We start from the raw sequence: 26316 nt of genomic DNA, 5'->3' as shown, positions 1-26316 counted from the left end.
GAAACAATTATTTAAAAATGGAGGGAGTACCTTGCAGGTGTGTTAAATGAATGTGTATGGTCCAATGGTTCATAGATATAAATTATGAACATCAAACCGGTTGGTAGATATGAAATTATAAAAGCTTTTCAAATAAGGTAAAGGAACAATTACTTAAAAACGGCCAGAAATGAAAAATGGAGCAAGTATTTAAAAATGGAGGGAGTATAATATAATGTATCACCGGTAGTATGAAAAAAAAAAAAAAAAAATTGTCATCAAGGGTACTATACTCACTTGTTGCAATAAAAATTAACTTCACATGATAATTTATAATTCATGAGAAATTATTTCCCTCCTTAAATTCCTAGAAAATTGCTTTAGTTTGTTTGATTGGACATGCTATTTGTGAACATAAAAATATTTAAAATATTGGTTGGACCTACATAAAATTGATGCAATCAAACGAAATTCTGATTTGTGAACATTAAAAAACCACATATGATTTTTTTTTTTTTTTTTTTTATGATATTCAAAGATTTGGTAGATAATTTATATTTTGCATACATTGAACTTAATAATAAGCCCCACGTACTAACGAGTGACCTGTGTAGAAAATAGCCCCACCATTTCGTGCTGCACGTTTTTAGCTTTGTCGAGTTGTGCGTTGTATCTTTGCAATTTTCATTACGTAGATTGATATTAAAATTATGAACAAGAAAAGAATGTATTTTAGCAATTTTGAATTTATTAAAGTGAATATATATAATTTATTATCAACAAGTAATGAATACACACAATAACTAAAATTAACAAAATTTCTTTTGTACTTCTATTAAGGACGAGCCATTGAACATGTTTGGAATAAAATTTAAAGGACTTTAATATAACACGCATGATATGATTTGAGGAAAAAACAATACATTATAAGTAAAATTATGTGGTGGCTTGTAGAATGTGTAGGTTGATATTTCTCTGTTCTTTTGTAATTGTATAATTTGGACCTTTGCACTATTTATAAAATTTTCTTTGACTAACTATTGTGATTTACCCGTAAAGAAAAAAGTATAATCATGCAGGATTTAGTTAACTTTATCTCAATTTCTGGTTTTTAAATATCAACTTTTATAATTTTTACAAAAGTACAATTAAAGATATTAGTAGGGTCAAAATATTGCATTGACAAGCGTAAAATGATAAATGGTGCAATTAAAAAAAATGGGGGAATTAATATATATATAACCCTAAAAGCTATGTATAAGCAGCTAAAAGTTAAAAGGTTTCTTTAAAAAATTAAAAAAAAAAAAAAGCTAAAAGTTAAAAGTATTGATGGAAAATATATTCATTAATTACACCCATTTGCATGTGATTTTGTCATGCATTTCTAAATTAATGTAATATCAAATAAGGGAAAATAAGAGATCGGAAAGTCGAAGAGAGTATACCCCAATGTAGATGCCCCTAGTAAAAACAAAAGAATCTTCTCTATTTAAGCAAAGCACCACTAGTTAACCACTTAATGTATTAGAGTTTTTTTAATGCCAGTGTCCTACCCTACACCTTCACACCTTCTCCTAATCGAGACAAACTTATTTTTCACATTGTCTCAACTTCTAAAACTTTCAATTATTGTTATTAATTTATCTGTACTTCAGTATGAACTACCAAAAAGGAAGCCATATTTCCGGTGAGCCTACAACGCCGATAACCCGGGTAAGCATCCACCCTAAGCACAACCATGTAATCCATTGCGTCTTAGGGTTCAAGAACCCTATCGACGTAAACACCCTTAAAGACGAGTTATCCAACTCCGTCATGATCAAAATACCACGTTTCTTAAGCCTACTAGTTGTGGATAAAAACAATGGTACTGAACATTGGAAAAAAACCGATGTTAACCTAGATGACCACATCTTCATCCATGATGATGATGATGATGCCATCAACGCGTATTTGGCAGACATAGCCTTATCACCACCCATGAGCTTGGACAAGCCATTATGGGAGCTCCACATCATGCATAAGCATAAGTGCTCAATATTGAGAGTACACCATGCAGTAGCTGATGGCATGTCATTGATGTCATTGCTATGGACCATTGGTAGTAACTCATCAATCCGACGTGTGAGCGATGGTAAGCAACTTCATCATGATGCTCAAAATCATCCAATAGTTATGTCAAGTAAAAATGACCAAAGTTTAAGGAAGAAAGGGAGCATAAAGAAAATGGGATTATGGGAAGGTTTGATGTATATTTGGGTTAGCTTGGTTTTAGTGTTGAAGTTTGTAGTAAGGTCTTTGTGGGTGAAAGATAAAAAGTCTGTGATTAGTGGAATTGAAAGGGTGGAGCTTTGGCCAAGAAAGGTTGTTACTGCCAAGTTTCAAATTAGTGACATGAAGACTATCAAAAATGCCATCCCAAATGCTGTAAGACTCTCTACTTACCTAATCTAAACATATGCATGCATGATTATTATGTATGTTGCATTCATGACATATATTATTGCATCAATGTATTTTATGCATTATATATATATATATACGCTTCGTATAATTTGTTTAACACCATATATACAAAAAGAAGGGGAAGGACGTAGCGTCCTGTTTGATAGATAAGACAACGATGATGACAATGATATAATTCTAATAAGACAAACATACTAAAATAGTAGTGTATCCCACATTAGTATAGAACAATGGTAACTTGACCAAAATGGTATATACATTTAGGAATCCTGGACATATATAAACACACGATCAATTGGTGTAATTTATTTTTTTTTTATTTATTTATTTTTTTTTTTTTTTTTGAAAGGAAACATTTGGTGTAATTAGTGCTTAATGATTCTTGATATTTTCTTTTTTTAGCTTTACAAAGCTGCATTTGTAATAAAGACATATTCTAAATATATATATTTTCTCCGTTTTTTAATACTTGCAATACTTTTCTAAAATGAAAATGTCACAATACTTGCAACACACTATAAATGGAAAGTTATTTTAGGAAAAAGATGTATTATTTCCCTTATTTAAAGCACGTGGCCCACTAAATTACACTCATAACAACCACTCAGATCACCTCATTTTAAAGTGTATTCATGTGAAATCTACATTTCTTAAATACCGTGAAAAAGTGTGTGTTGTAACTATTAAAAAACGGAGCAAGTATGTTTTTTTTTATCTTCCCATTAAATTTGTATTTTGCGCGGTCTAGTCTCCAATGTACAATCTTTACCATTAACATCTCTAATTTCATTTTACGAAGAATTAAATTTATGAAAAATTGATATTATGAAATAAAATATTGCAATTAAGATAACAATATCCTAAACGATTTTATATATATATATAAATATAAATTATATAATACGATAAAAGTTTAACAACATGAATAATAAATGAAAATATATAAAAGAATAAATGAAAATGTATAAAAAGAACAGAGGGAGCAATTATTTAATCCTCTATATAAACATAAATAAATATATACCCGAGTATTTAAGTATTTAAAAAAAAAGGATTAAAAATAATTATATAACCCCAATAAAATGAATAAAGCGGAGTAGTATTAACAATTTCAAGATAATGGACAATTATTATCTTTAAAGCCCTTTCTTTAACTAATATCTATATCTATATCTATACTTAGTATTTAAAAAGCGAAACCACAATCACCTATATGACACATGTCATCATAATTCACCCATATGCGATATGCCACATAACACAATAATTAATAATTCCTCTTTATACTCCCTTTTAAAGTAAAAAATAAAATAACATGTTATTGAATGCTAAAGTCTTTATGCATTCCTAACTTACAAATTTGAGTAAGAAATGGAGTGTTCTATTTTCACTATAAAAAAAAGTTGTACTCCTCTTTATACCATTTTAATGTAAAAGTTAAAATAACAAATTATTTAATCATGTCATCATAATTCACCCATATGCGATATGCCACATAACACAATAATTAATAATTCCTCTTTATACTCCCTTTTAAAGTAAAAAATAAAATAACATGTTATTGAATGCTAAAGTCTTTATGCATTCCTAACTTACAAATTTGAGTAAGAAATGGAGTGTTCTATTTTCACTATAAAAAAAAGTTGTACTCCTCTTTATACCCTTTTAATGTAAAAGTTAAAATAACAAATTATTTAATGTTAAAATCTTTATGTATTCCTAACTTGCAAATTATAAGTAAGAAAATTAAGCAAATTATTATAAAAAATCACCTACACATACAACACAAATAAGTAACACATTTCAAGAAAAATAAAATGAGCTTCAACCCGTTCGTTGAACGGGCCAAAATGCTAGTTATATTTCAAAGTAGTAACCCAATATAAGGACCATAACAGACACTAATTGATATACTCGTATAAAACATCTACCAATCAACAATCATTGAAATTTGAAAAGCACATAAAAATACTCCGTAATGTATATGCATCAAATGATTCAAATCAAAACAAGCTACACTCCTGACGGGCCCATGGTTTATTATGAAGTATTAACCCGGAGTATTATTCAACTAGATTTGTTCCATACAAAAACAACGTTGCTCCGATCAAGCTCCTCCCATATTCACCATTTACTCACAAATTTCACTACACTTGGTCCCAAACTCCCAATCAATCACATTTCAATTTCATAAAGATAACATTTAATACCTTGTATATTCAGCTGAATATATAATTTCTTATATATATTCTTATTTGTTGTGATTTATTCATAATCAAATCAAAGTTGTCCAAACAATACGACAAGAAAATCTTTAAAAGGTCACATAGAGGGAATAATAAAGTATAGATTCTCAAATTAAAATAAATAGTTTGATGAGGATGAGATGTTATTGAAATCCAATATAATTGGTACGTGATTTTTAAACTTTTTTAAAAAAATTGATAATAATCAGAAAATTATTATGGATGTGAAAAGTTAGATAGACATACATCGCATTTATATAATTACCTATGTTTTATGATCTTTTGAATGCATTAATTGTCGCAAACTTAATTACTACTAAATGCAGACGATAAATGATGTTCTCTATGGAATAGTATGGTGCGGACTAACTAGATATCTCAAAATTCGACATCCTAATGGTAAAAGCATTACTCGTATTACTTTTATTTTATCAGATCAACAAATCAACATTTTTCTTTTTGTCTCATTATATACTATTACAAACTAAGTATATTTTCTCTACTAAATTACTAGCTTTGCAAGATGGCTTTCAATTTACCGGCCTATGCCCAATGAACTTGAGAGAACAACCGGGAGTTCAGGTCAACAACTTAATATATACTTCCTTTATCTCTAAAAGTAGTACTCCGTATTATTGTTTGATCTTTAATGATAATTATTATTAATGATATGATGTTGTGTTCAGGATGTTTTCAATATGATATCAAAAAATTCAATGGCACCTTGGGGTAATAGATTTGCAATGGTCCTGTTACCCATTACTTACTTTAAACGCGATTTGAATGCTCTAGCTTACATTGCTCGAGCTAAGGCGGTGATGGATCAGAAAAAACGATCAATGGAAGCTCGTTTATGTTTCGAATTAGGATACCTCATATTTTCATTGTTTGGCTCCAAGGTAAATGAAAATTTTCCATAGAATCGCATGCAGTTCATCTAGATATAATCAATTAACCACTACATATAATTATGGAGAGATGATGAAATACTTCATACATTTATTACAATTATTGGACCATTGACACATTGATATAGACTTTTCCTCCTTAATCAACTAGTTAGCCTTACTTAATATGAGTATATGATCGACAACTATTTCCGAAAGGAAGGTACTCACAAATTATGGGTGGTCAATTTAATAGTATGATTCATTATAGTATCAATGTAAATAATCAATACGATTAATAAGTTTTTTTTTTTTTTTTTTTTTTTTTTTTTTGAGAAAAAAATCATATAAATAAGTTTTAATCAAAAGTCAGTAAATATCAAATAAAGTGAAATAGATCTATACATGGTAATTTTGAACGACCTTACAAATGTATGCCAAGTGAATTCGACCTATATATGATAAGTTTTTGGCGGTGTTACGTTGCAGGTTGGAAGTGAAGTATTTTACAATCTGTTTACTCATACAAGCTTCCTTATGTCCAATATTGCTGGCCCTCCACAACCAATTTCACTCGCTGGCAACCCTATCACTTTTATAAGACTTACATCTTCTGCTCAAGCTCATGTAAGTGCATTTATTTATACGAGTATAATCTTTTTATTTTTTGTATGAACTACAAGAGTAACACAAATTACAAATAGCGACCTTATATAATATATACAGAACTTCAGTCTTAAACTCTTAACCACTAGAGCACAAAGTAATACATTTTTTCCCTACGTTGTACACTCCACTCTCATCTTACCTCATTCAAAAGTCAACAAAATCACTCACCAGTCATCACCACCGTACCACCCATCCTAACTACCAACCACCACCTACCATCACCACTTAAACCACCAAGTCAGGCAGTCAGCTATCGTTGGCCAAATCGGCTTCACTATAAAGACTAATGTACATAAACATAGTGCATCGGTTTTGTAATGGTGCAGGCATTCACAATGCACATGGTAAGCTACGCAGGAAAGGCAGACCTACAAATCCAAGTAGCCAAAGAAGTGATGACTGACCCTGAATTTCTAGCCACTTGCATTGAAAACGCATTGCTTGAAATGAAGGAAGCTGCTAATGCACGTGTCACCAAATAATTAGTCATCGTCTTGCCACATATAGAACTACTAATAAGGCTTACGCTAGCTTAGCCAGGTTTACAAGATTATTGTATAATTTCAATAAATGTTAGAAGAATAATTAATTATCTTGCATTAGTTGTTTGTTTGATATATAAGATCTACAAGTACGAAGTATATAGTTTATATAAGGTTACACCCTGTGTTTAATCTTTGAATTATGTTACAATGCTAGTAATTGATGATGTGTGTGGCTTATTCGCTTATAAAATTAGAGTTAGGGAACAGGTCGGATTTATGATGGCAAACATATGTGTAATCAAATGAGGTGAGAAGCCTTAAATAAAAACATGTTAAGTTATGAAATTTTAGTTTCTAACCTCAACATGACTTGCGCAAATCCAAATGTGAAACATATGAAGACCTTATAGTAGTATAGTATGAAAACCTGGCCTCATAATAAACTTATTTGTAAATTAAGATAAATCAAACAAAATCACGTATAAAATACGAATGGAGTATAAATAAAAGTGTATAAATGTTCACCACAAAATCACGTATAAAGTACGTTAGATGTCTCATGGGAGACCAAAGGCTGAAATGCATGTTAGATAATGGGCTTGGCTGGCAAAGAGTGGACTCCAACTCTCCAAGTCCAACTTTGACATTTTGAAAGTAGTATATCTGTAATTCTGTATCTGTGTAATTGTGTATGTGACCTGTCCTTGGCAAACGAGAGTATGATACAAGTGAAAATTTAAATATACTTGTACTTATAATGTATATAATTAGTAATAATTTAGGGAATTCCTATCCCCTATGTACCCTCACTTGATAAGATTCGAATCCTAAACCTCTAGGATCTGAGGTGAGAGACTTATCAATTGAGCCAACACTTTATTGATATATAGAGCCTGTTTACTTCAGCTTAATTTCAGTTCAGTTCAGCTCAGCTCCTAATTTTCTTCTCTCATATATACATTTCAGCTCTATTCAGTTCAGTTCAGTTCAGTTCAGTGTAGTTCAGTTCAATTTAGTTCCAATCAGTTTAATTCAGTTCAGCTCAATTTAGTAAATGTAAACAAACCCATATTTGTATATATGTATTATATTTCACTGATCTATTTATTTATGCGGTCATACTTGTATCTTACTAGCTCTTAACAAGCGAGACACACCAATAGTACAGCCCATAACATACCTTACCAAATACAAATCGATATACTACGTATATATGGATCCCCATCTCCTAAGAAGAAGTAATAGTGAGGAGCCGGTGTCACCAACCACCCGATTAAGCACCCTCCCTAGGCATTACCAAGCGATCAATTGTGCGGTAGGGTTCAAGAACCCCATCGACGTAGCCACCCTTAAAGATGAATTATCCAAGTCGATCATATGCAAAATCCCTCGGTTCACAAGCCTTTTAGTGATGGATCCAAACAATAATGGAGCAGAACGCTGGGAAAAAACCCATGTTAACCTAGATGAACATATCTTCATCCACCATGATAACTATGATGACAATGATGATGATGCCATCAACTCGTATTTGGCTGACATGGCCATCTCACCACCCATGAACTTGGATAAACCATTATGGGAGCTACACATCATGCATGAACATAAGTGCATGATATTAAGAGTTCATCATGCATTAGCTGATGGTATGTCATTGATGTCATTGCTATGGACCATTGCAAGAGGTGATCATCATCGCGGTCATGATCATCATCATGAAGAGGTCATGGCCAACAAGAAAGGCAATGTTTTTGTGAAGAAATGGAATTATAGAAAAATGGGATTATGGAAAAGTTTGAAGTTTATGTGGTATAGCCTAATTTATGTGTTACAATATTTAGGAAGGAGTTTATGGATTAAAGATAAAGGGACTGTGATTAGTGGAATTGAAGGTGTGGAACATATGCCAAGGAAGGTCACAACAGCAAGGTTTCAAATTAATGATATGAAGACCATCAAAAACGCCATCCCAAATGTTGTAAGAATTTATATATTCTAGTATTTCCTCTGTTTTTTAAATGAATCCTCTGTTTTTTATTTTATTTTTTTGTTTAAAAAAAATTATTTCCTCTGATTTTATATTTGTACTATTAATTACTTATAAATGCAGACGGTAAATGATGTTCTTTATGGAATAATATGGTGTGGACTTACAAGATATCTCAATATTCGACATCCTAGTCAAGGTAAAATTCAATTTTGGTGATTTCAAAATAATATTCTAATGTTAATCTTTATTAAGACTGTTGGAGTAATTGCGATTCTAGTAATGCAAATCGGAGATTTACCAAGTGAGTGTACGAGGAGTTAACGAGGGAGTGATATGTGCAAGCTAAAGATCTAGCGAAGGAGCTATAGCTCTAGCAAGGATAGATAGCTTTGGCAAGGCCGAGCTATAGCTCGGGTAATAGAGAGCTATAGCTCGCTGCTGCTCGTGGTCGCTGCAAGGCCGAGCTATAGCTCGGATACGAGAGAGCTATAGCTCGCTGGCCATGTGCTTGCGACAGGGGCGAGCGAGAGCTCGAGCGATAGCTCGCACGCTAGCTCGCTGCCGTAGTTGCTCTCTGCTAGGCCGAGCGATAGCTCGCTCGACTGCGAGCGAGAGCTCGGTCGATCAGTTTGCTTTTGGGCGGTGGGCTTGCGTGGGCTAAAAGACATAATTTCTTGGCTTGTTCTTTACTCCATTATATTCATATAAATACCCTCATACCCCAAAATCAATATACGTTAATTTCATTATTGAAAATAACCTAAACACAGAAACACAAACCCACCCTTTGAGATCTGAACAGTTCTTGAGCAATTCCAACCTTTGATTCGGGTACACGAATTGCAAAGGTCGTTGTGTAAAACTTGGGGGGCGTGCGTCATCGGAAAACCTGTACCGGTGGTGGCGTATTTCGCTTCTAAGTCAGTGGGTTCCAAACCACGGCACAACAGAAGGAGGACAGGTCTATGTTTCCAGTATGGCGATCGAATTTGTTCTAAGGGAAGTTCTTGATTTGTCTATTATTATTCATGGAATCAACAGGTATTTTTCCAACAATTTAGAAGCGAAATAGTATTTAATTATACTGTTGATTTCTTGAATTTGAAGATTGTCTATATTTGACGATATTCAAGAACCCTAATTCATGAAGACTATAAAATTTGGTCAACGGAATATTATTTGTGTATCTCCGGTATCGTGATGGAATTTATAATGGAAGTCCGATTCTATTTGTATAAAATTAGTTTTAATTAGAGACTCTTGCGATTAAGATCAAGACGGGTCATGCGTTTCTCAAAGATTTGATCTTGTGTTTGTTCGACGTAAATTTAAGGAAGTTTAATTCTTTATCATCTGAGACTACCAATCTAGTGGACTTTATGTCAGCATGAATTAAAAGGGAAAAACCGGAAATTTCCATTGAAGGGTCGGTGGAAGCGGTGCAATTCAAGGAGCTTATTATTTATTTGGTATTACCTAAAGTACGGTTGGAGTATCAAATCAAATGGCATTACATATGGCTTCGCTATTTAATTATAGCAAGGAATAAAATGGACTAGTGTCAGACATGTTATGATTGAAGAAATTTGTGAGTTCATGTGCTAATCAACAGATGCAATGGGTAATCTTGAGGAAGTCTGCGGGTAGCTCGTGCCAAGTTTGGTAGAGTGTGTAACAAGAAGTTTGAGATGTGTGGCCATGCGAGTAGCGGACACCAGTCAAGAGTGATCAATGTCACATAGATGTCATAGGCCGTAAGGGTTGAACAAGCTAAGTTCCTTCTCAACTTATTTGATTACCTCATGTCTAGAAGTGGCCGGGTTTTCTCCATGCTTGATAGCAGAAGTGAAAGGTATGATTTGACAAGGACTAGTAAAGTTATGCTAGTCTAAATGTTATGAACTCCACATAAGGTAAGAATAGAAAGTAAGTTTCTTTGTCTTAATTATAGCTTATATATACTGTGTTTTTGCTATGTGGGGTTAGCCTTATAGTTGTGTTGTTCACCCAAGTTGTAGTTGTCTTCCCTGAAACGTTGACAGGGTCAAGTTTTATTTTCACAAGGTGTATGATGTGAGGGTTTTCTAGCTATGAAGTTTATTCAGTAAAGTACATTTCATATGGCATGTGTGACCAGTATGTATATGTGTGGGTGACGTATAAGTTGAACTATGAGCTATGTATGTAAGTCTCTATGACTTTAATTTAACGGTTGATGTATGTGAAGTTTCTCAAGTACAATGTATATCATGTATTAACTTATTAACCTTGGTTGATCATGTCGATGCTTTTGTCTCTAAGCTTTAGTCTGGCCAAGTAGTTGAAGTGTGGATCAACTCAGGTTAGCATAATGGTTAAGACTTGAACTAGTTGAGTTCCGTCTTATGTTTACTTTCTTCTTGAAAGGTTTAGATGGATTGAATTCTTGGTATTCTAGTAATGGTGGATAGGAATCCGGAACCATGTAAATAGACCATGTTAAATGCTACCTGAACTAGTTTTGAAGAGAAGAAGCATGTTAGTTTGAAAGTAAGCTCTTGTTGAGTTTTATGTGCTTGAGGTTTATGTCTTGCCTTGCCATGATATGTCTTTCAGTAGTAAGTTTCTTTCAAAGAAATTGAAGGGTGTTTGTTTACATTGAAAGGAGGTTGAAGGTAAGATATTGTATTTTAACAATATACATGTAAGTTTGGTATTGACCCAATTTTGTTACTCACCTGTGTTATGAGTTTGTCTGTTTTGCAGTAAGGTTGTGTAAGCTTCCTAGCATGATTGACTAATGATCATAGGGTTTGTTGTTGATACAATCATATGAGACAACTCAAGGTATGAGGAATAACCTTCATATATTAAATTAACTTTTGTGGTTAATGTGGTGAGTGGACTAGACAAGTCATGTGGGGGTCAAGTGTCTTAATTTAATCTATGCCAAGATGAAAGTACGAAATGATGAGATGAGTGGTGAGATTCTGGATGGTAAGATCATTGAATCGACCAAGGTATGTATCGAACTCATTCTCACTATGTAGAGAATTTAATATGATGAATATGTTGATCATGTTAAAAACCAGATTTATTGGGTGTGAATTAGCTTTGATGTTTGATTCAATATGCTAATGATTTGCAAATATTTTGGTTTAAGATTTTATTCTTGACATGATGTAGCTTTGCAGAAAGGAATTTGTTCGTTCACTTAATTTGTCTAGATAGCATTGTCCAATCGTTGTTGGAGTTGGAGTGATGCAGTGGACAAAGGTTAAGTAAATAACAAAGCTTATGATTACCCTGCCAGTGTATGTTTTACAGGTTGATGGGTTTGTACTTTGTTTGAGTTAATTGCAAAGCAAGTGTGACGCACTATCCGGTAGGAAGCAAAGATCATTGCTATTTAGGGATGATAAGTGTCAAGAATATAAGTTATTGCAAAGTGAACTATGGAAGTTTGTCCGTTGTGGGGGCAAGTTGATCCTCAAGTTCTCTACATTATTTTCTCAAGTGTCTTTGTGTGTGTTGATAGGAACTACGAAGGTAGTTACCTAGTAAGACAGAGCTTGTGGAAATGGTATTCTGGTGAGAGTATGTAAAAGCAGGAAGAGTCAAGCAGTTCCTTAAAAAAAAGGATGGAGCACAAGTAAGTGCTTGGTCGTCTAAGGAAATGGTGTTTTAAAACTCCCATGTGGTTTTTTCATTCCAGTGACGAAGTGTCAGATAATGAGTCTACGCAATTGAGGTATCTGGTTCGGTAACCCTCTAATTTTTATGGTTATGAGATGCCTTGCTAGACCTATTGCTTGATATTAACAGGTTGAGTTTTAGTGTCCATGACCCAGGTTGGGTGGTCAGATAAGACAGTTTACATGGATGCACCGATGTGCTTTTAACTTGAATTTTTGTTCTAATTGAGTCTGGAGCCTAGTTTGGTTGACTCATTGTTGTTTTACACTGTTGGTGTATGTTGAATCTAACTCTTTTGAGTGGTTTTTTTGACCAGGTGATTCAGAGACAGGCTGAGTGTGGCTCTTAATGTCATTTGTCCAGATATTCTTTGAATAGGACTGATAATGACGCCGACGTAGAGGTTGAGCATACTCTTAATACCTTTATCCCGGTAATCAAGAGTGAGGAGTGATGGTGGTCTTAAGTGACCTGGACTGTCAGCTCTAAAACTGCTTGAGTAGGGAATGTGCAGTGAAAGGTACCGAAGAGATAGGTTGAGCGTAGCTCTTAATGGCTCTAGCCCAGTCGCTCAAGAGTAGGGAGTTATAGTGATCTTAAGTGATCAGGAACTATTAGCCCAGATACTACTTGAGCAGGGACCGATAGAGACACCGAAGATGAGTGCATCTTGCCCGAAAGCTCGTTAAGCTGCGGCTAGATGGTGCACTGTTGAGTGCATCTTGCTTGAAAGCTCGTTGAGCTGCGGTTAGATGGTGCACTGTTGACTGATGGAGGTTGAACTTAAATGTTCTTAATGTTTAGTTCCATTGCATAAATAGTCCTTGGATTTGCAAGGTGCATGTGAAGGTTCACATGTCTGCATGAATAGTCCTTGGATTTGCTGGGAATGCTGAGAACACCTACGTGGGTACGAAGAGTGGCGCTCTTCAAGGGAGGATTGGGCGTGATCCTTCTGAAGTACTCATGAGATCCCAAGTGTAGCCAAGATTTGCGGAATTGCTTAAGCTCTAAAGGCAAGGTATGTGTTTACAAGGTCCCTTCTTCGCTCCTAGGAATTCAAATCTTAGGATATTCACTACGGAAGTGTTGAAAACCTTGTGCACTAATGTGTTAGTTCAAATCTTCGGATACTAGCATTTAAGTACTAAGACTTTCATTTACTGTTCAGATTTCATGATCTCCTGTCCGTTTTGCATTAGTGGGGGATTGTTGGAGTAATTGCGATTCTAGTAATGCAAATCGGAGATTAACCAAGTGAGTGTACGAGGAGTTAACGAGGGAGTGATATGTGCAAGCTAAAGATCTAGCGAAGGAGCTATAGCTCTAGCAAGGATAGATAGCTTTGGCAAGGCCGAGCTATAGCTCGGGTAATAGAGAGCTATAGCTCGCTGCTGCTCGTGGTCGCTGCAAGGCCGAGCTATAGCTCGGATACGAGAGAGCTATAGCTCGCTGGCCATGTGCTTGCGACAGGGGCGAGCGAGAGCTCGAGCGATAGCTCGCACGCTAGCTCGCTGCCGTAGTTGCTCTCTGCTAGGCCGAGCGATAGCTCGCTCGACTGCGAGCGAGAGCTCGGTCGATCAGTTTGCTTTTGGGCGGTGGGCTTGCGTGGGCTAAAAGACATAATTTCTTGGCTTGTTCTTTACTCCATTATATTCATATAAATACCCTCATACCCCAAAATCAATATACGTTAATTTCATTATTGAAAATAACCTAAACACAGAAACACAAACCCACCCTTTGAGATCTGAACAGTTCTTGAGCAATTCCAACCTTTGATTCGGGTACACGAATTGCAAAGGTCGTTGTGTAAAACTTGGGGGGCGTGCGTCATCGGAAAACCTGTACCGGTGGTGGCGTATTTCGCTTCTAAGTCAGTGGGTTCCAAACCACGGCACAACAGAAGGAGGACAGGTCTATGTTTCCAGTATGGCGATCGAATTTGTTCTAAGGGAAGTTCTTGATTTGTCTATTATTATTCATGGAATCAACAGGTATTTTTCCAACAAAGACGTGCATTGTATATATAATATATATACTATCTCCTTTCCTAGTATAATACTCTGTAGATCTTAGTTACAATTTCTATAATACTCCGTAGCAAACTAGCAGAGACTAATGAGGATAGAACGAGAGAGGGTACAAAGTAAGACACGTGTCAAAAAAAAAAAAAAAAAAAAAAAAATTATCGAGACAGTGTGTTATTAGCATATAAGTGGAGTTTATGTAGGAAAAAATTTGCCGAAAAAAAAAATACTGGTGGATCGATATAATTAATGTTTATTTTAATTTGATAATTCTACTTTTACTTATCTTATATAACGAAAGTCCCTAGTTTTTGCCTTTTATTTTGTCTCATGTCTTTAGCTTGCAATTTAAAGATAGAATTAATACATATTAAAATATTTCTGAGAAAAGAATAACTGAGAGCAATTTTCTTTCTTGTTAGCTTTGCAAGAAGGTACTCAAATTACTGGCCTTTTCCCTGTTGACTTAAGAGAACAACCAGGAATTCAGGTTTATATTATTCTTACTTTTACATTTACTAGTTTCTCACAAGTCACGATTACTTCTCATTGTATGCATTGTAATGTCAACCAAATTACTGGCCTTTATCCTGTTGACTTAAGAGAACAGCCAGGAATTAAGTATATATAGTTGTTAGATTGGTCGTGCAACTTCCCATAATAATAGGAAGTTGCATGACCATTGTAACATAAATATTTAACATTGCAGTTTATATTACTTTCATTTAAATTAACAATTAACTAACTACTTTTCATTGTATGCATTGTAATGTCAACCAAACAAGTAATAAACATAATTAAACATTAATTATAGCATTGATCAACATGTAGAGTGTGTTTTGCATTCCTAAATAAATATTTATTATTCGAAGAAAAATGACATATTCAACATCTTGGGGGCCAGTTGTTGTATATAAGCATTTTATATCTTTTTTCTAAACTGTACTGATATTGATTTAGGACTAGATCGAGATGACGACAAAAAATCATGTGCCAATTGGTGTTAATGCTAATGTTTGTTTTTTCTAAATATTTTTATTTTTACCTTCTTATTTACATCCTTTAGGATTGTATATGTCATTCTCTTTCTAGTAAATGTATTGTTTATACAAATTTCTAATTACATTACATTAATATTGCATTAGTATTTCATGGCTAATAATAATATTTGTTGTAATCAGGATGTGTCTGCTATGCTATCAGAAAATTCACGCTCACCTTGGGGCAACAAGTTTATGTTAAACCTATTGCCAATTACTTACTCTAAACGTGATTTAGATGCCCTAGCTTGTACAGCTCGAGCTAAGGTGATAATGGATCATATGAAGCATTCGATGGAAACTCGTATATGTGACAAATGGGGAAAGCTTACATATTCACTACTTGGTTATAAGGTAATTACTAGGAATAATAATAAGTACGATATTATCTATACTTTAAAATATATACAACATTTTGACTATCAATAATATCGCCAATGTTCATATTTGGACATTAGTTAATACTCCGTATTTCTTTTATTTCCCTTTTTTATCCTATTTTTGCTTATACATTATGATATGTTGCATGGGGCTTGAATAATGTACAAACACCCGACTGTACAACAAATGATTCCACCAAGGAGGGATTAAACTAATAAACTCTCTTTATTCTTGTATTGCATGCAGGTTGTAAGTGACTTTTATAGCAAAGTCTTTAGTAATACAAGCTTCGTTATATCGAACATGGCTGGCCCTCAAGAGGAGATTTCAATTGCTAACAACCCTGTGACTTTTTTAAGAATCACATCTTCTAGTCAACCTCATGTAAGTCGTGATGTCAACTAATTTCTCTGTCTTTTAAAAGTCATTTCGTTTTTTAACTTTTTTTGTGAGATAATTACTGTCTAGAAAGGATTAACCTTTAGATATAATACAAAGGGAGTATAAAATGCATGTTCTAAAGTATTTACGCGTTTCACATGTATGGCATTGTTTGGTTTCGAATTTGATGGTATATATAGGCAATCACAATGCATATGGTAAGCTACGCTGGGAAGGCAGATTTGCAAATTCAAGTAGCAAAAGAAGTGATACCTGACCCTGAATTTCTAGCCACATGCTTTGAAGATGCGTTGCTTGAAATGAAGGAAGCTGTCGCTAATAAGATGGGTTGTAAATTTTGAACGCATTAGATTGGATCCGATCATGTAATACGACTACATTAAATATCTTGAATAGACAACGAACTCTCTTAAGAGGAGAACGCAAAACTCACAATTCTTGTGTTAAATAATTTTATACTCCTAGTTCAATAAATATCAAATTTGTATGATATAACATACTTCCCCTTTTTTTTTGTTTCTTTTTTTACAACACGCCTTTTAACACAAGGTTTAAAATGTATCAAGTATAAAAATTATTTTCAATAGTTTATCCATTTACATTATAATCTCAACCTGATCATTACATACCATAAAGCTGTATTGCTAAATAAAAACAAAGGAATATATTCTTAATCCATTTAACTACTAACAATTGAAATTTCGTACCTTACAAGACATTTACATTCCATTATAGTAGATGTTAAATGTAGGCGAATAGGTGATAGAATACAGATGTAAATCATGTAATATTGATACTTCAGTTATTTTTTTATTTTTTTAACGGTAAACTACGAGGAGGGTCCCTACCCAATCACAGATTCACAGGAATAGAAGTTGTGAACTTGTGAGGAATCGAACCCCTATCACTTGGGAACCGTACTCCATCTCCTCATTCCTTTGATACTTCAGTCGTTAAATTAAACTATTGATTGACTGAGCAAAAAAATCCAAATTTTTTTAGTTTAATTCTGAATAACCCAAATTTTAGTTTTGGATAATAAAAGGTTGAATTATTTTGAAATTTTTTTTCTCATATTAGTAATATTACTATATTTTGCAGATCATTTGAAAAAAAAAAAAAATAAATAAAAAAAAATCAATTATTAGAAAGACAAAAAAAATTCCCTTGAGTTGATTCTGGTATTCTAATCCACTTACTTGCTCTCTCGGCCTCTTCCTCACCAGTCATCCCACCGCTGCCATTGCCACCGCCGGCACCACCATAAACTCCGCCACTTCGTTACAAACTTATACATCACGCTATTTTCTTATTCAAGAATTGAAAATGAGAGCAGGGGTAGTAGGCATTGTTCATGGAGGTCCCACTTTCACTTCTACCGCCACCGCTTCACGGTTGCGCTCTTTCCCTCCTCGTTCTCCTCATGTTCGATGCTTTTCTTCTTCCGGTATCCTCACTTTCTTTAATTTTTAATTACTTCCCAATTATTTATGATCTTTCATACAATTTGTAATTTCTTAATTTGCTCTGTTTACCTAGAATTAGAGGTTTGTTAATTCATAATCTGGTTTGGTTAATCCACAATTGGGTTTTATGGGTATCTGTTTTAATGAACTGGGTTTTTTTTTTAATTTTAATTTTATTAATTTTGTGATGGGTTGTTATATTATTGGATTGATTATGATTAGGAAACTTAGAATAATTTTACAATTTGCAATTTTGATGAAGTTTTTTGTGTTAAATGTGAGAATGTAGAGTGTGTAAGTGTATTCAGCAATTATTTGATAACAATGGTGTAATTTTGTAAGTAGGCTGAAAGGATGACTCTCTATATTAATTGTAACTCTATTTTGAAAAATGTTGGTTGTTATGAGGGTAAATGTTATCAACAACTACCCTCTTATTTCGTGATTTAATCTCCTTACGTTGCGAATTCGAATTTCGATGTGTTGGTTGGTTCATGGAGGGGTGGATTGTAAGAAATGGCTTTGTAATAAGATAGAGAGTAGCGATATACGGGAAAAGATTAATTTAGGCTTATGTGAGTGAAATTTATATGTGATTTAGAGTTAAGTTACTTAATTAGTTCTGTTATGGAATCTGAAGTTATGGGAATCTGGTTATGGGCGAAAAGTTTGGACGGGTTTTTTCTCTTGGTGATGTGCTTATGGTGGCTTGAAATTATAGTATGTATTTCTCAGGCCAATTCGAGTTGTGTTATCGTAAAATAAAATAAAATAAAAAAATCTCTTTTTTAGTACTTGCAGTAGTATTATGATTGATAGAGCTATTTACAAGATGAGGGTGGAGCTTGATCTTGATTTACTTGAGTTTGCATTGGCTTATACAAGACTCAAAAGAAAAGATTTTGTGTTGGATTATCTATTAGTTTAAGTTTGCTTGAAGGTTCAGCTAGAAAAAAAAATAAAAATCTAATTTTCTTCTTGTGAGATTATGATACTTGTGTGCAGCATAGTGGTAGTTATTATGATTTAGCAATTTACAGTCATGACTATGTGAGACAAACGATTAATGTTAGTATAATGTACAGCTGAAAGCTTGCTTATGGACTTGCAATTTTCTGAAAAGTAGAGGTTAGTTGGTAGATAAAGTGTTTATGGACGACATGCCTGCATTATACTTGATTGAGTTCTGTCTTTTACCATTTTACCTGCTATCTGTTCTATGAATATTTATAGATTTCTGTTTTAATCATGTAAAAATTTGTGCAGGCCATATATCATTTATAAAGGATGTTGCTTGCACTCAACCCCCTGAGCATCTTCATGAGCTGCTAAATGTGCTACAAACAAAGGGTATAGTTCATAAATACTCAACCATCATCTTTGAGGGATCAAGATTTCTATGGTATGGCGTGTGGTAAATTAGGAAAGTATTGTTTTTAACATCATAAACTTACAAGTCATGACACTATTCTAGTTATAAACAGATTTGATTTATGCATCAAATATGATTTTATCGTGGTTTTGATTTCACTAGTACTAAATATATTTTTTCTATAAATCAGTAATCGAGAAGTATGTGTATCCATGGCTGTCTGTGGACAGTGGACACCGACGTATGGAATCATGATATTTTCAACATACATTTGTTTGGGGAAACAAAACCCTTACATATATTTTATGTTGCCATTTGCTTTTATATAAGGCTGCATATTCCCAAATAAGGCAGGAGCCATACAGGGGTGGGCATAATTGTTGCTTTCATATCTGCCAGAAAAAAAAGAAAAAAAAAAAAAACCTTTGGAATCAGACGTCAAAAGTTTTAGCCTTACAGTGTATTATTAATAGTAGAGCTGAACTCTTACTTTATTATGCTTCAAGCAGGTGAAACTATTGTTTCCCCAGGAGCTAGGCAGGGCTTGATTCCTCTTGTTATTCCACTATCAGAAAATTCATCAGGTTATAAGAGTTAACAACTGTTCACAATTATGTATCCTCTATCATTGAATTCTCTTTGTGCTCAATGAACTATTGTCTTTAACAGGTACTGTAACTGCCTTGCTGCGATGGCCAACAGCTCCACCAGGGTAGGAAATTTGAATACTTGTGTACCCAATTCCTTGAACTACTTTTACATGTTCTCGTAAACCCATTACCAATCGCATACTGCAGGATGGAGATGCCAGTTGTGGAAGTACACAAACATGGAGTTTGGCTTTTGGCAAAGAATGTAATGAATTATTCTGAAAGCATATGTTCATGTGCGTACGTAGACAAGTTCTAGTATCAATATTGAAGGATGATGTACTCTGTCTAGTACATGCTTCATATGTCTTCCACCGTCAACATTATATTTTTGTGTCACCCATTCTATTGAGGTTCCAAGTTTTAAAACATGATGAATGTTTACTTTCCAATCCAGGTAAATCAATATATTCACAGAATACTTGTTGAGGAAGATGCATTGAACAGGGAAGGTGGTGATGATGTGCTTTTTGCGGCTTCTCTTGAGGCTGGAAAGAAGCTTTATAAAAAGGGTGATATTGCTGAGTCGCAGACTCCTAATCTTGATGTCTATCTTCTTAAAAAGGTAAAAGGAGAAATTTAAAATTTACTTAATAACCTGACTCCTTGAACTTGTTAAATGACACCATTCTTTACTTAGGTCGGGTTGTTTCCAGATGTTTTAGAGAGAAAAGTGATGCGACATTTCGATGATGGTGATCATGTGAGCTTACTTGGATTCTATCCATATTTTTCTGCTGAGTATTGCGATTGATCTGTTTTTGTAATACTCTTCTATGTGACCTTAAGGTTTCAGCATTGGTGACTGGAGAATTCTATACGAAGAAAGACCTTTTCCCAGGGTTTGCACGGCCTTATGTTTTCAATTCAAAGATCTTGTTGAAGTATGCAGACTTGTACTTTAGTTGTCGATAAGCACATATTTCTACTGCTGAGTAGATAGGGTTCTTGATAGTTTGCTTATGATTTGGAAGTTGTATAACCTTAAACTATTAATTTTCAGGGTTGGGCGTGTTTCAGAAGCTAAAGATGCTGCAAGGGTGGCACTGAAATCACCATGGTGGACTTTAGGTTGTCCATACCTGGTATGCATCCTTTCTTCCCCGTTATTTCCTGCATTTCCAGCTCCTTCCCAAAGTTTCCTTGCAGGTTTGGTTAGCTTGGTGACCTTCTTCCCCCTTGTTAAAAAGGATTGAAATCTTTTAGAATTTCTTGTCATATTTCGATTGAAAATCACTACAATTAAGCAAGAATCTTCTGCATCGGAAAATATAAAGAAAGTTAAGGATGAGGATAATGAAAGCACTTTCTGAACCATTTTTTCTTGTTTTGACTAAAGACTTTCGTTACTAGATTTTATCTTATTTTTTTCTCTCTTTTTTTTATGGCTTGTGATGTCTATTAATGTTGATCAGGAAGTTGCTGATATGGCACATTGGGAAGATGAACAAATAGAATACATCAAGGAGAAGGTGACAGAAGAGGGTAGGCAGGAAGATTTGAAGAAAGGAAAAGAACCAATCCAGGTATGAATGTATGATTATATAATTATAATTGGTTTTTGCTAAATTCAATTTTTGGTTCCGGGAAGATGACCCCAAAGTTTGATAGGAATTCTAGGCAAGACATTTTAAGCAAACTATTTTTCGAACTTCATGTTCAGGTGGCATTGGATGAAGCCGCTTTTTTGTTGGACTTGGCTTCCATTGAAGGATCTTGGGATGAAAGCCTTGAGCGAGTTGCTGAATGCTACAAGGAAGCTGGACTAGATGAAATTGCTAGATTTGTTATGTACAGAGACTGATTTTAAAACAAGGTGATGTGCTCCATTTTATTCTGTCCAGAATTTTGCTCCATATTCCAGTTTTGATCGCCCTAGAAGTTGATTCAACCAACCTGCCAATTGTAACTTTTTTCCTTGTATATATTACTAAGGAATTCAAATTTTGGAACAATTGGAAGAGAAAGTCTTGTATAAAATCATGACAGATACAATTTTTTTTATCATATTATTACAGCCTTTTAATTTTAAGAATTCATACTGCTTGATTATGTACATGCAACCCCAAACTTTAGTGCCTTCGATCACTAGCTTGCAACAAAAGGCTCCTTACTCAATGCTTTTGAAGAAAAATTAGGAGTAGGGAGAAGGATTCAAGTTCATATACTATACTAAATCACAAGACATCCCTTTGTTTCTTCAAGGTGCTTGTGTTGCGCTGCAATGGAGCAGCTTTTGTTTTGCTGGGGCCTTTCCTCCTCCTCAAGAACAGCTTTCTGATAAAACCAAACCCACCACCCGGCTTCTTACTCGAAACAAGAGCTAATGTGTTCACTTCTTCAAGAGATTGGACCTTTAGCCCAGGAGGAGGAGGCAGAGCTTTGAACTCATTGTGGTTGACACTCTTCTTCTCTGAGCTGTCTTCATAACTTTCTTCTTCTTCAGTTCTTATATTCTTGAGACCATCCGTTTGATCACCAGTGTCCTCCAACATACGATCGCGGAGAGTAGAGCGTTGTATGTCTAGGCTCTTGTTATCAATCGATGAGGAATTTTGAACCTTTAATGCAGTAGTATCAAGAGGGAGAAGCTCATCAAATTGTGTTGCATCTGGTGATGGCAATGCCTTGAGTTGCTTGGCCAAATTTTGAATTGTTTCCTGCCATTAAAATATATATCAGCCAAAAGTGACAACTAACAAGGCTAGGGAGAGGGGGGGGGGGGTCTTATTTGATGTTTTAAACTTTAGTATACACATTTCGGGAAAGAGCCAATGCAAGATAAAGGGGAGCTTATAAGTTATGAGATGGACTGCATATTTCATTCAAAAAAAAAAAAAAAAAAATGGACTGCATATCCGTTATCCCAGCCAATACTCATACTCTGAAGCTTTAGCATATGAAGTACGGAGTACTTACTGTTCTCAGTATCTTCTCTACTTGATTTGTGTCATTCCCTGGAAACTCCTTCTTTGAGAGCCTGAACCTGCAGTCACATGCCCTATAGTCTGATCAATTATACATACGTACATACATACATACACAGATATGTACAATACATGCATACATGTGCTGTGTGTGAGCGTCTGTGTGTGATCTATATCATGAATTTCAAGTTTTGCTTTCTTTAGGGGTGCAATTTTCAGGCTTTCACTAGTTCCTCAGAAGCTAAAAGATTCCAAAGGGAAGAGGGTGGGGGGGGGGGGGGGGGGGAGATTCCTCTTACGTTTCCAACTGAAGCTGAAGCTCGAGGCATGTTGTCTCCAATTCTTCACAGCAATTATTCTTATCCTCCAACTCTACCTCTAAGGATGATAATTTGTGGAGGATCTCGTTTTGTTTGGCTTTTGCAACAGTAAGCTGTGTATCAAGATCTTCATTAATCAGCCTCTCATTTTCTACTTGTTCCTCAGTAAGGCCTTTTGATTCCTTGAGAGATTCTAGCTCTCTTTCTAGGCTTTCAATGGTTTGCTTTGATTCTTGAAGTTGGTTTCCTAGAGATACATTTTCTTCAATCACACTTTGTAGCTTCTCCTTCACTTGTCTGTTCTCTTCTTGCATTGCTGATTGAATTGCTATCATCTGAGCAAGTGTATCATGACGATTAAGAGAGCCAACCACCATTCGGTTGTCACTTTTTGATCTGTCAATACTGAAATGTTTTCTTATCTTTTCACTCGCGAATGAACCATCTGTTACATTGGGACCTTTGGTGTCTTCCACTGACATACTGTTGCTTAAAAAGCTTGCAAGAGTTGAACTTTCTGTGGGAGTAGAATCTGAAGATTTCCACGTCAAAAGACCACGAATATCTGAGCTGTGATTTTCATTTTTCTGCAGATTATCGTAACCCAAAGCAATCATAATGTCTTGCAAAAGCTCACCCATATTTCTTTTCGAAACTTGATGTTCTTCCAAGATCACCTTTAAGATCTTATCCAGCCAAGAATCTCCATGTCTAAGCAACCCTTTTTCCGTGTTGCTCATACTATCTACAGAAACTGGAACAATTTCTTTACTGGTCGATTGTAATTCCTTCCCTGAACCTTGTGTATCCGTGCTTACTATAGCATACTTCTCCATTTCTGGCTCATTCTTGATTTTCTCTTGTCTAAACTGTTCGAGTTCTGCTAGTAAAGCATTAGCCCATGATTCAGAATCACAAACTTCACCATAATTGCTGAGCCCAAGATCAGATATAGCCAACTGCATCGAGTTTTCAGCTTCTGAAAGCTCGTTCAGCTGTGCTTTAAGTTCTGCCACTTTAGATGCCATCTGACCATATTTGACTCTCCAAGACCGAAGCTCACCGTTACTTAAAGACAGCATCTCTTTCAACATCTTGTTTTCCTCTTCCATGTTGAATGCCCTGTCAATGAGAAAACTTGTTCCCCTGCCAGATTTTTCAGGAGAATCCCCCACCCTCGGATTTGACCTCTTTGTATTCAATGGAGCGATAAGACCTTGAAGCCTTTTTCTAACTAGATTGCGTAGCTCCTGACATTCGGCCTCTAACTTCTTTACTAGCTTTGCATTCTCCAACTCTGATCTACGGCTGTTTTTCCATTCCTCATTTTGCAATTCCAGCTCCTTCTCCATCATGTGGAACTCATACTTAAGAAGCGTATTCTCTTTCTCAGCTGAATCTAACCTGTCCATCAGCATGCCGAATTCAGCTTCCAGCTCCTCTTTTCCCTTATCAAGATCTTGGACCAACTTCTCTTTGTAGAGAAGGGCCTTCATCAAATTGGCATTTTCAGCTGATAAATTTACCATCCTTTTGTTAGCTTCGCCTAATTTACCATCCAACTTCCTCTTTTCCTTCTCAAAATCCACCAACACCTTCTGCCCATCTCGGAGAGACTCTATCTCCTGCATGCAGTCTTTCAATGCAGCATTGAGATTAGCCAGTTTTTGCTCTGCTGGTTCTCCTTGCTGCAGCGCTTTGTCTAGCTCTTGCTTGAAGTATGATGCCTCCGCTGCTGCCATCTTTTGACCTGTGATACGATATTAATAACAATTGGAATTCTTAACCATACACCAGAAGACTGTAAAACCTCGCTATCTACCTGCTAGTGCTTGTTCTGCTATTCGTGCGTGCATTCTGATTAGTTCATCCTTAGCATTACAGTCGCAGATGACCGAGGCTGACTTGTCACTGACATTACTCGGGCATTTCACAGGTCCTACTCTCTCTTCACCCTGCAGTCAATATACCAACAAAAATCAGAACTAATGGATTTACTTGCACATTCAATTATACTGAAGGATATGCTTAGATTGACAGAATATCAGCTGCATATTCATAATGACTTTGGTTCAGTCACACTTTATATAACAATCACATAAATCTAGAATGGCATGAAAAATGTCTATACACTAAAACATTCTGTTGAGCTCAGAAACTATTCACAATATCCAAAATACTAGTATATAAAATCAGGCAAAATTGCGTTACCTCTTCTACATTTCCTTCCACAGACAGACTAGCTCTTCCATCATCAACTACAGTCTTTTCCGATGATTTTCTCCGCCAACGCCACGACTTGTTCTCCATGGGTTCTAATAACACTCAAAGAAGAGCTACTGCACTAGTACATTGTCAAAACAACCTGAAAAACAAGTAAAGATCATAATCTATCACTTTTCTTCACAACATTATACCAGCTTCTATAAAAGCACCAAGTTAACTCATTTCATTTCATAACCTTTCATAATGATGATGAATTGAAACACACGGAAGTAAATCCATACCTCAACTTAACTAATCATGATTTGGGTTTTTGATTAATAATAATAATAGCAAACTTATTAAACCACCCATGTCATACTATATGATTCAACAAAGACATTATAAAACTATAAAATATACACATAATATAAGATAAACTAACCAAATTAGTTCATGATTTTAGCAGGAAAATGGGAAATCTCACCGACAAGCAAGAAATCAAAGGAGAAGTAATAATGTTGTGGGGAGAAAGGGGCCAATGAAGAAGGTGAGTGGAGAAAAGCACGCATGGGTCCGTTGAAAAAGCAGAGAAATAACCGGTGATTAAGGAAACAGACAGTGGAATGACTGTGTTTTTTACTTTTTTGACTACATTATTACATTGGATTCTACTGTATGTTGTGCTACTGCTGTACTATCTTTCTGCTACTGTCTGCTAAAGAGTTGAACATATTACTACTTTAGAAGGTACAAGGTATATATGGTGATTAACTGATTAATTCTCTTGGGAAAATTAGATCATCTACATACATGTGATATGACCGTTAGATGTATCGTTAGTTTGTGACTCGTAATGATTTTTTATCAATTAAAGTAACTAGCACATGTTACAACGGAAGGTCCGTTTATTGTTGTCTAAGCTTGTTCGACATAAGTAGTTGTTGTAATAGATGTTAGCTGCTAAATTTGGATGTATGCTTTTAATGCTAAGCACGATGAATGTATGTGTTTTGGAAGATGACATGTTATTAAGCATGTTTCTTTGATGGTGAGTTTGCTCATTATGGTTAGCCTTTTAAGGCAGTGTTCATAGCTAAAAGTACAAACAAGCATATTAGTGGTGTAT

The 26316-nt window shown here is 34.9% G+C and overlaps 4 protein-coding genes across 9 annotated transcripts; 3 read left to right on the top strand and 1 right to left on the bottom strand.

The window, feature by feature from the left end:
• The first annotated feature begins 1486 nt into the window (after positions 1 to 1486).
• Positions 1487 to 6953, top strand: LOC145588258 (wax ester synthase/diacylglycerol acyltransferase 4-like). The gene is made up of 6 exons (XM_081644903.1): positions 1487 to 2406; positions 5018 to 5090; positions 5206 to 5273; positions 5378 to 5590; positions 6068 to 6205; positions 6574 to 6953. The coding sequence occupies exons 1-6, from the start codon at positions 1636 to 1638 to the stop codon at positions 6727 to 6729; spliced, it is 1419 nt and encodes a 472-aa protein (XP_081501029.1). The 5' UTR covers positions 1487 to 1635; the 3' UTR covers positions 6730 to 6953.
• Positions 6954 to 7945: 992 nt separating this feature from the next.
• LOC145589162 (wax ester synthase/diacylglycerol acyltransferase 10-like) lies at positions 7946 to 16591 on the top strand. The gene is made up of 6 exons (XM_081645712.1): positions 7946 to 8710; positions 8843 to 8918; positions 14850 to 14917; positions 15609 to 15821; positions 16095 to 16232; positions 16430 to 16591. Exons 1-6 carry the CDS (start codon positions 7946 to 7948, stop codon positions 16589 to 16591), a joined length of 1422 nt encoding a protein of 473 aa, XP_081501838.1.
• Positions 16592 to 17371: 780 nt separating this feature from the next.
• On the top strand, positions 17372 to 25965 carry LOC145589941 (protein IN CHLOROPLAST ATPASE BIOGENESIS, chloroplastic-like). Of its 3 annotated transcripts, none has more exons than XM_081646655.1 (12): positions 17372 to 17697; positions 18983 to 19066; positions 19598 to 19672; positions 19758 to 19800; positions 19886 to 19943; positions 20136 to 20303; positions 20379 to 20441; positions 20528 to 20622; positions 20742 to 20823; positions 21154 to 21264; positions 21402 to 21554; positions 25657 to 25965. In XM_081646655.1, exons 1-11 carry the CDS (start codon positions 17577 to 17579, stop codon positions 21540 to 21542), a joined length of 1041 nt encoding a protein of 346 aa, XP_081502781.1. In that variant the 5' UTR covers positions 17372 to 17576; the 3' UTR covers positions 21543 to 21554; positions 25657 to 25965. The 3 variants fall into 3 exon arrangements, with proteins under 3 accessions (XP_081502781.1, XP_081502782.1, XP_081502780.1); XM_081646656.1 differs by having other exon boundaries at positions 25654 to 25965; XM_081646654.1 differs by lacking the exon at positions 25657 to 25965 and having other exon boundaries at positions 21402 to 21745.
• Positions 21694 to 25803, bottom strand: LOC145589939 (filament-like plant protein 7). 4 transcript variants are annotated; one of them, XM_081646652.1, is made up of 6 exons: positions 25675 to 25803; positions 25197 to 25350; positions 24808 to 24940; positions 22965 to 24735; positions 22658 to 22739; positions 21694 to 22398 (listed from the first exon to the last, which is right to left on the bottom strand). In XM_081646652.1, the coding sequence occupies exons 2-6, from the start codon at positions 25293 to 25295 to the stop codon at positions 21916 to 21918; spliced, it is 2568 nt and encodes an 855-aa protein (XP_081502778.1). In that variant the 5' UTR covers positions 25296 to 25350; positions 25675 to 25803; the 3' UTR covers positions 21694 to 21915. The 4 variants fall into 4 exon arrangements, with proteins under 4 accessions (XP_081502778.1, XP_081502776.1, XP_081502779.1 ...); XM_081646650.1 differs by having other exon boundaries at positions 25633 to 25737; XM_081646653.1 differs by having other exon boundaries at positions 22658 to 22724; positions 25633 to 25737.
• Positions 25966 to 26316: the final 351 nt, after the last annotated feature.

This window comes from Chenopodium album, chromosome 17 (assembly GCF_948465745.1).
Source record: "Chenopodium album chromosome 17, dcCheAlbu1.1, whole genome shotgun sequence".
NCBI classification, from domain to species: domain Eukaryota; kingdom Viridiplantae; phylum Streptophyta; class Magnoliopsida; order Caryophyllales; family Amaranthaceae; genus Chenopodium; species Chenopodium album.
The sequence above is the reverse complement of the archived record's forward strand: the minus strand, read 5'-3'. Positions and strand labels throughout refer to the sequence as shown.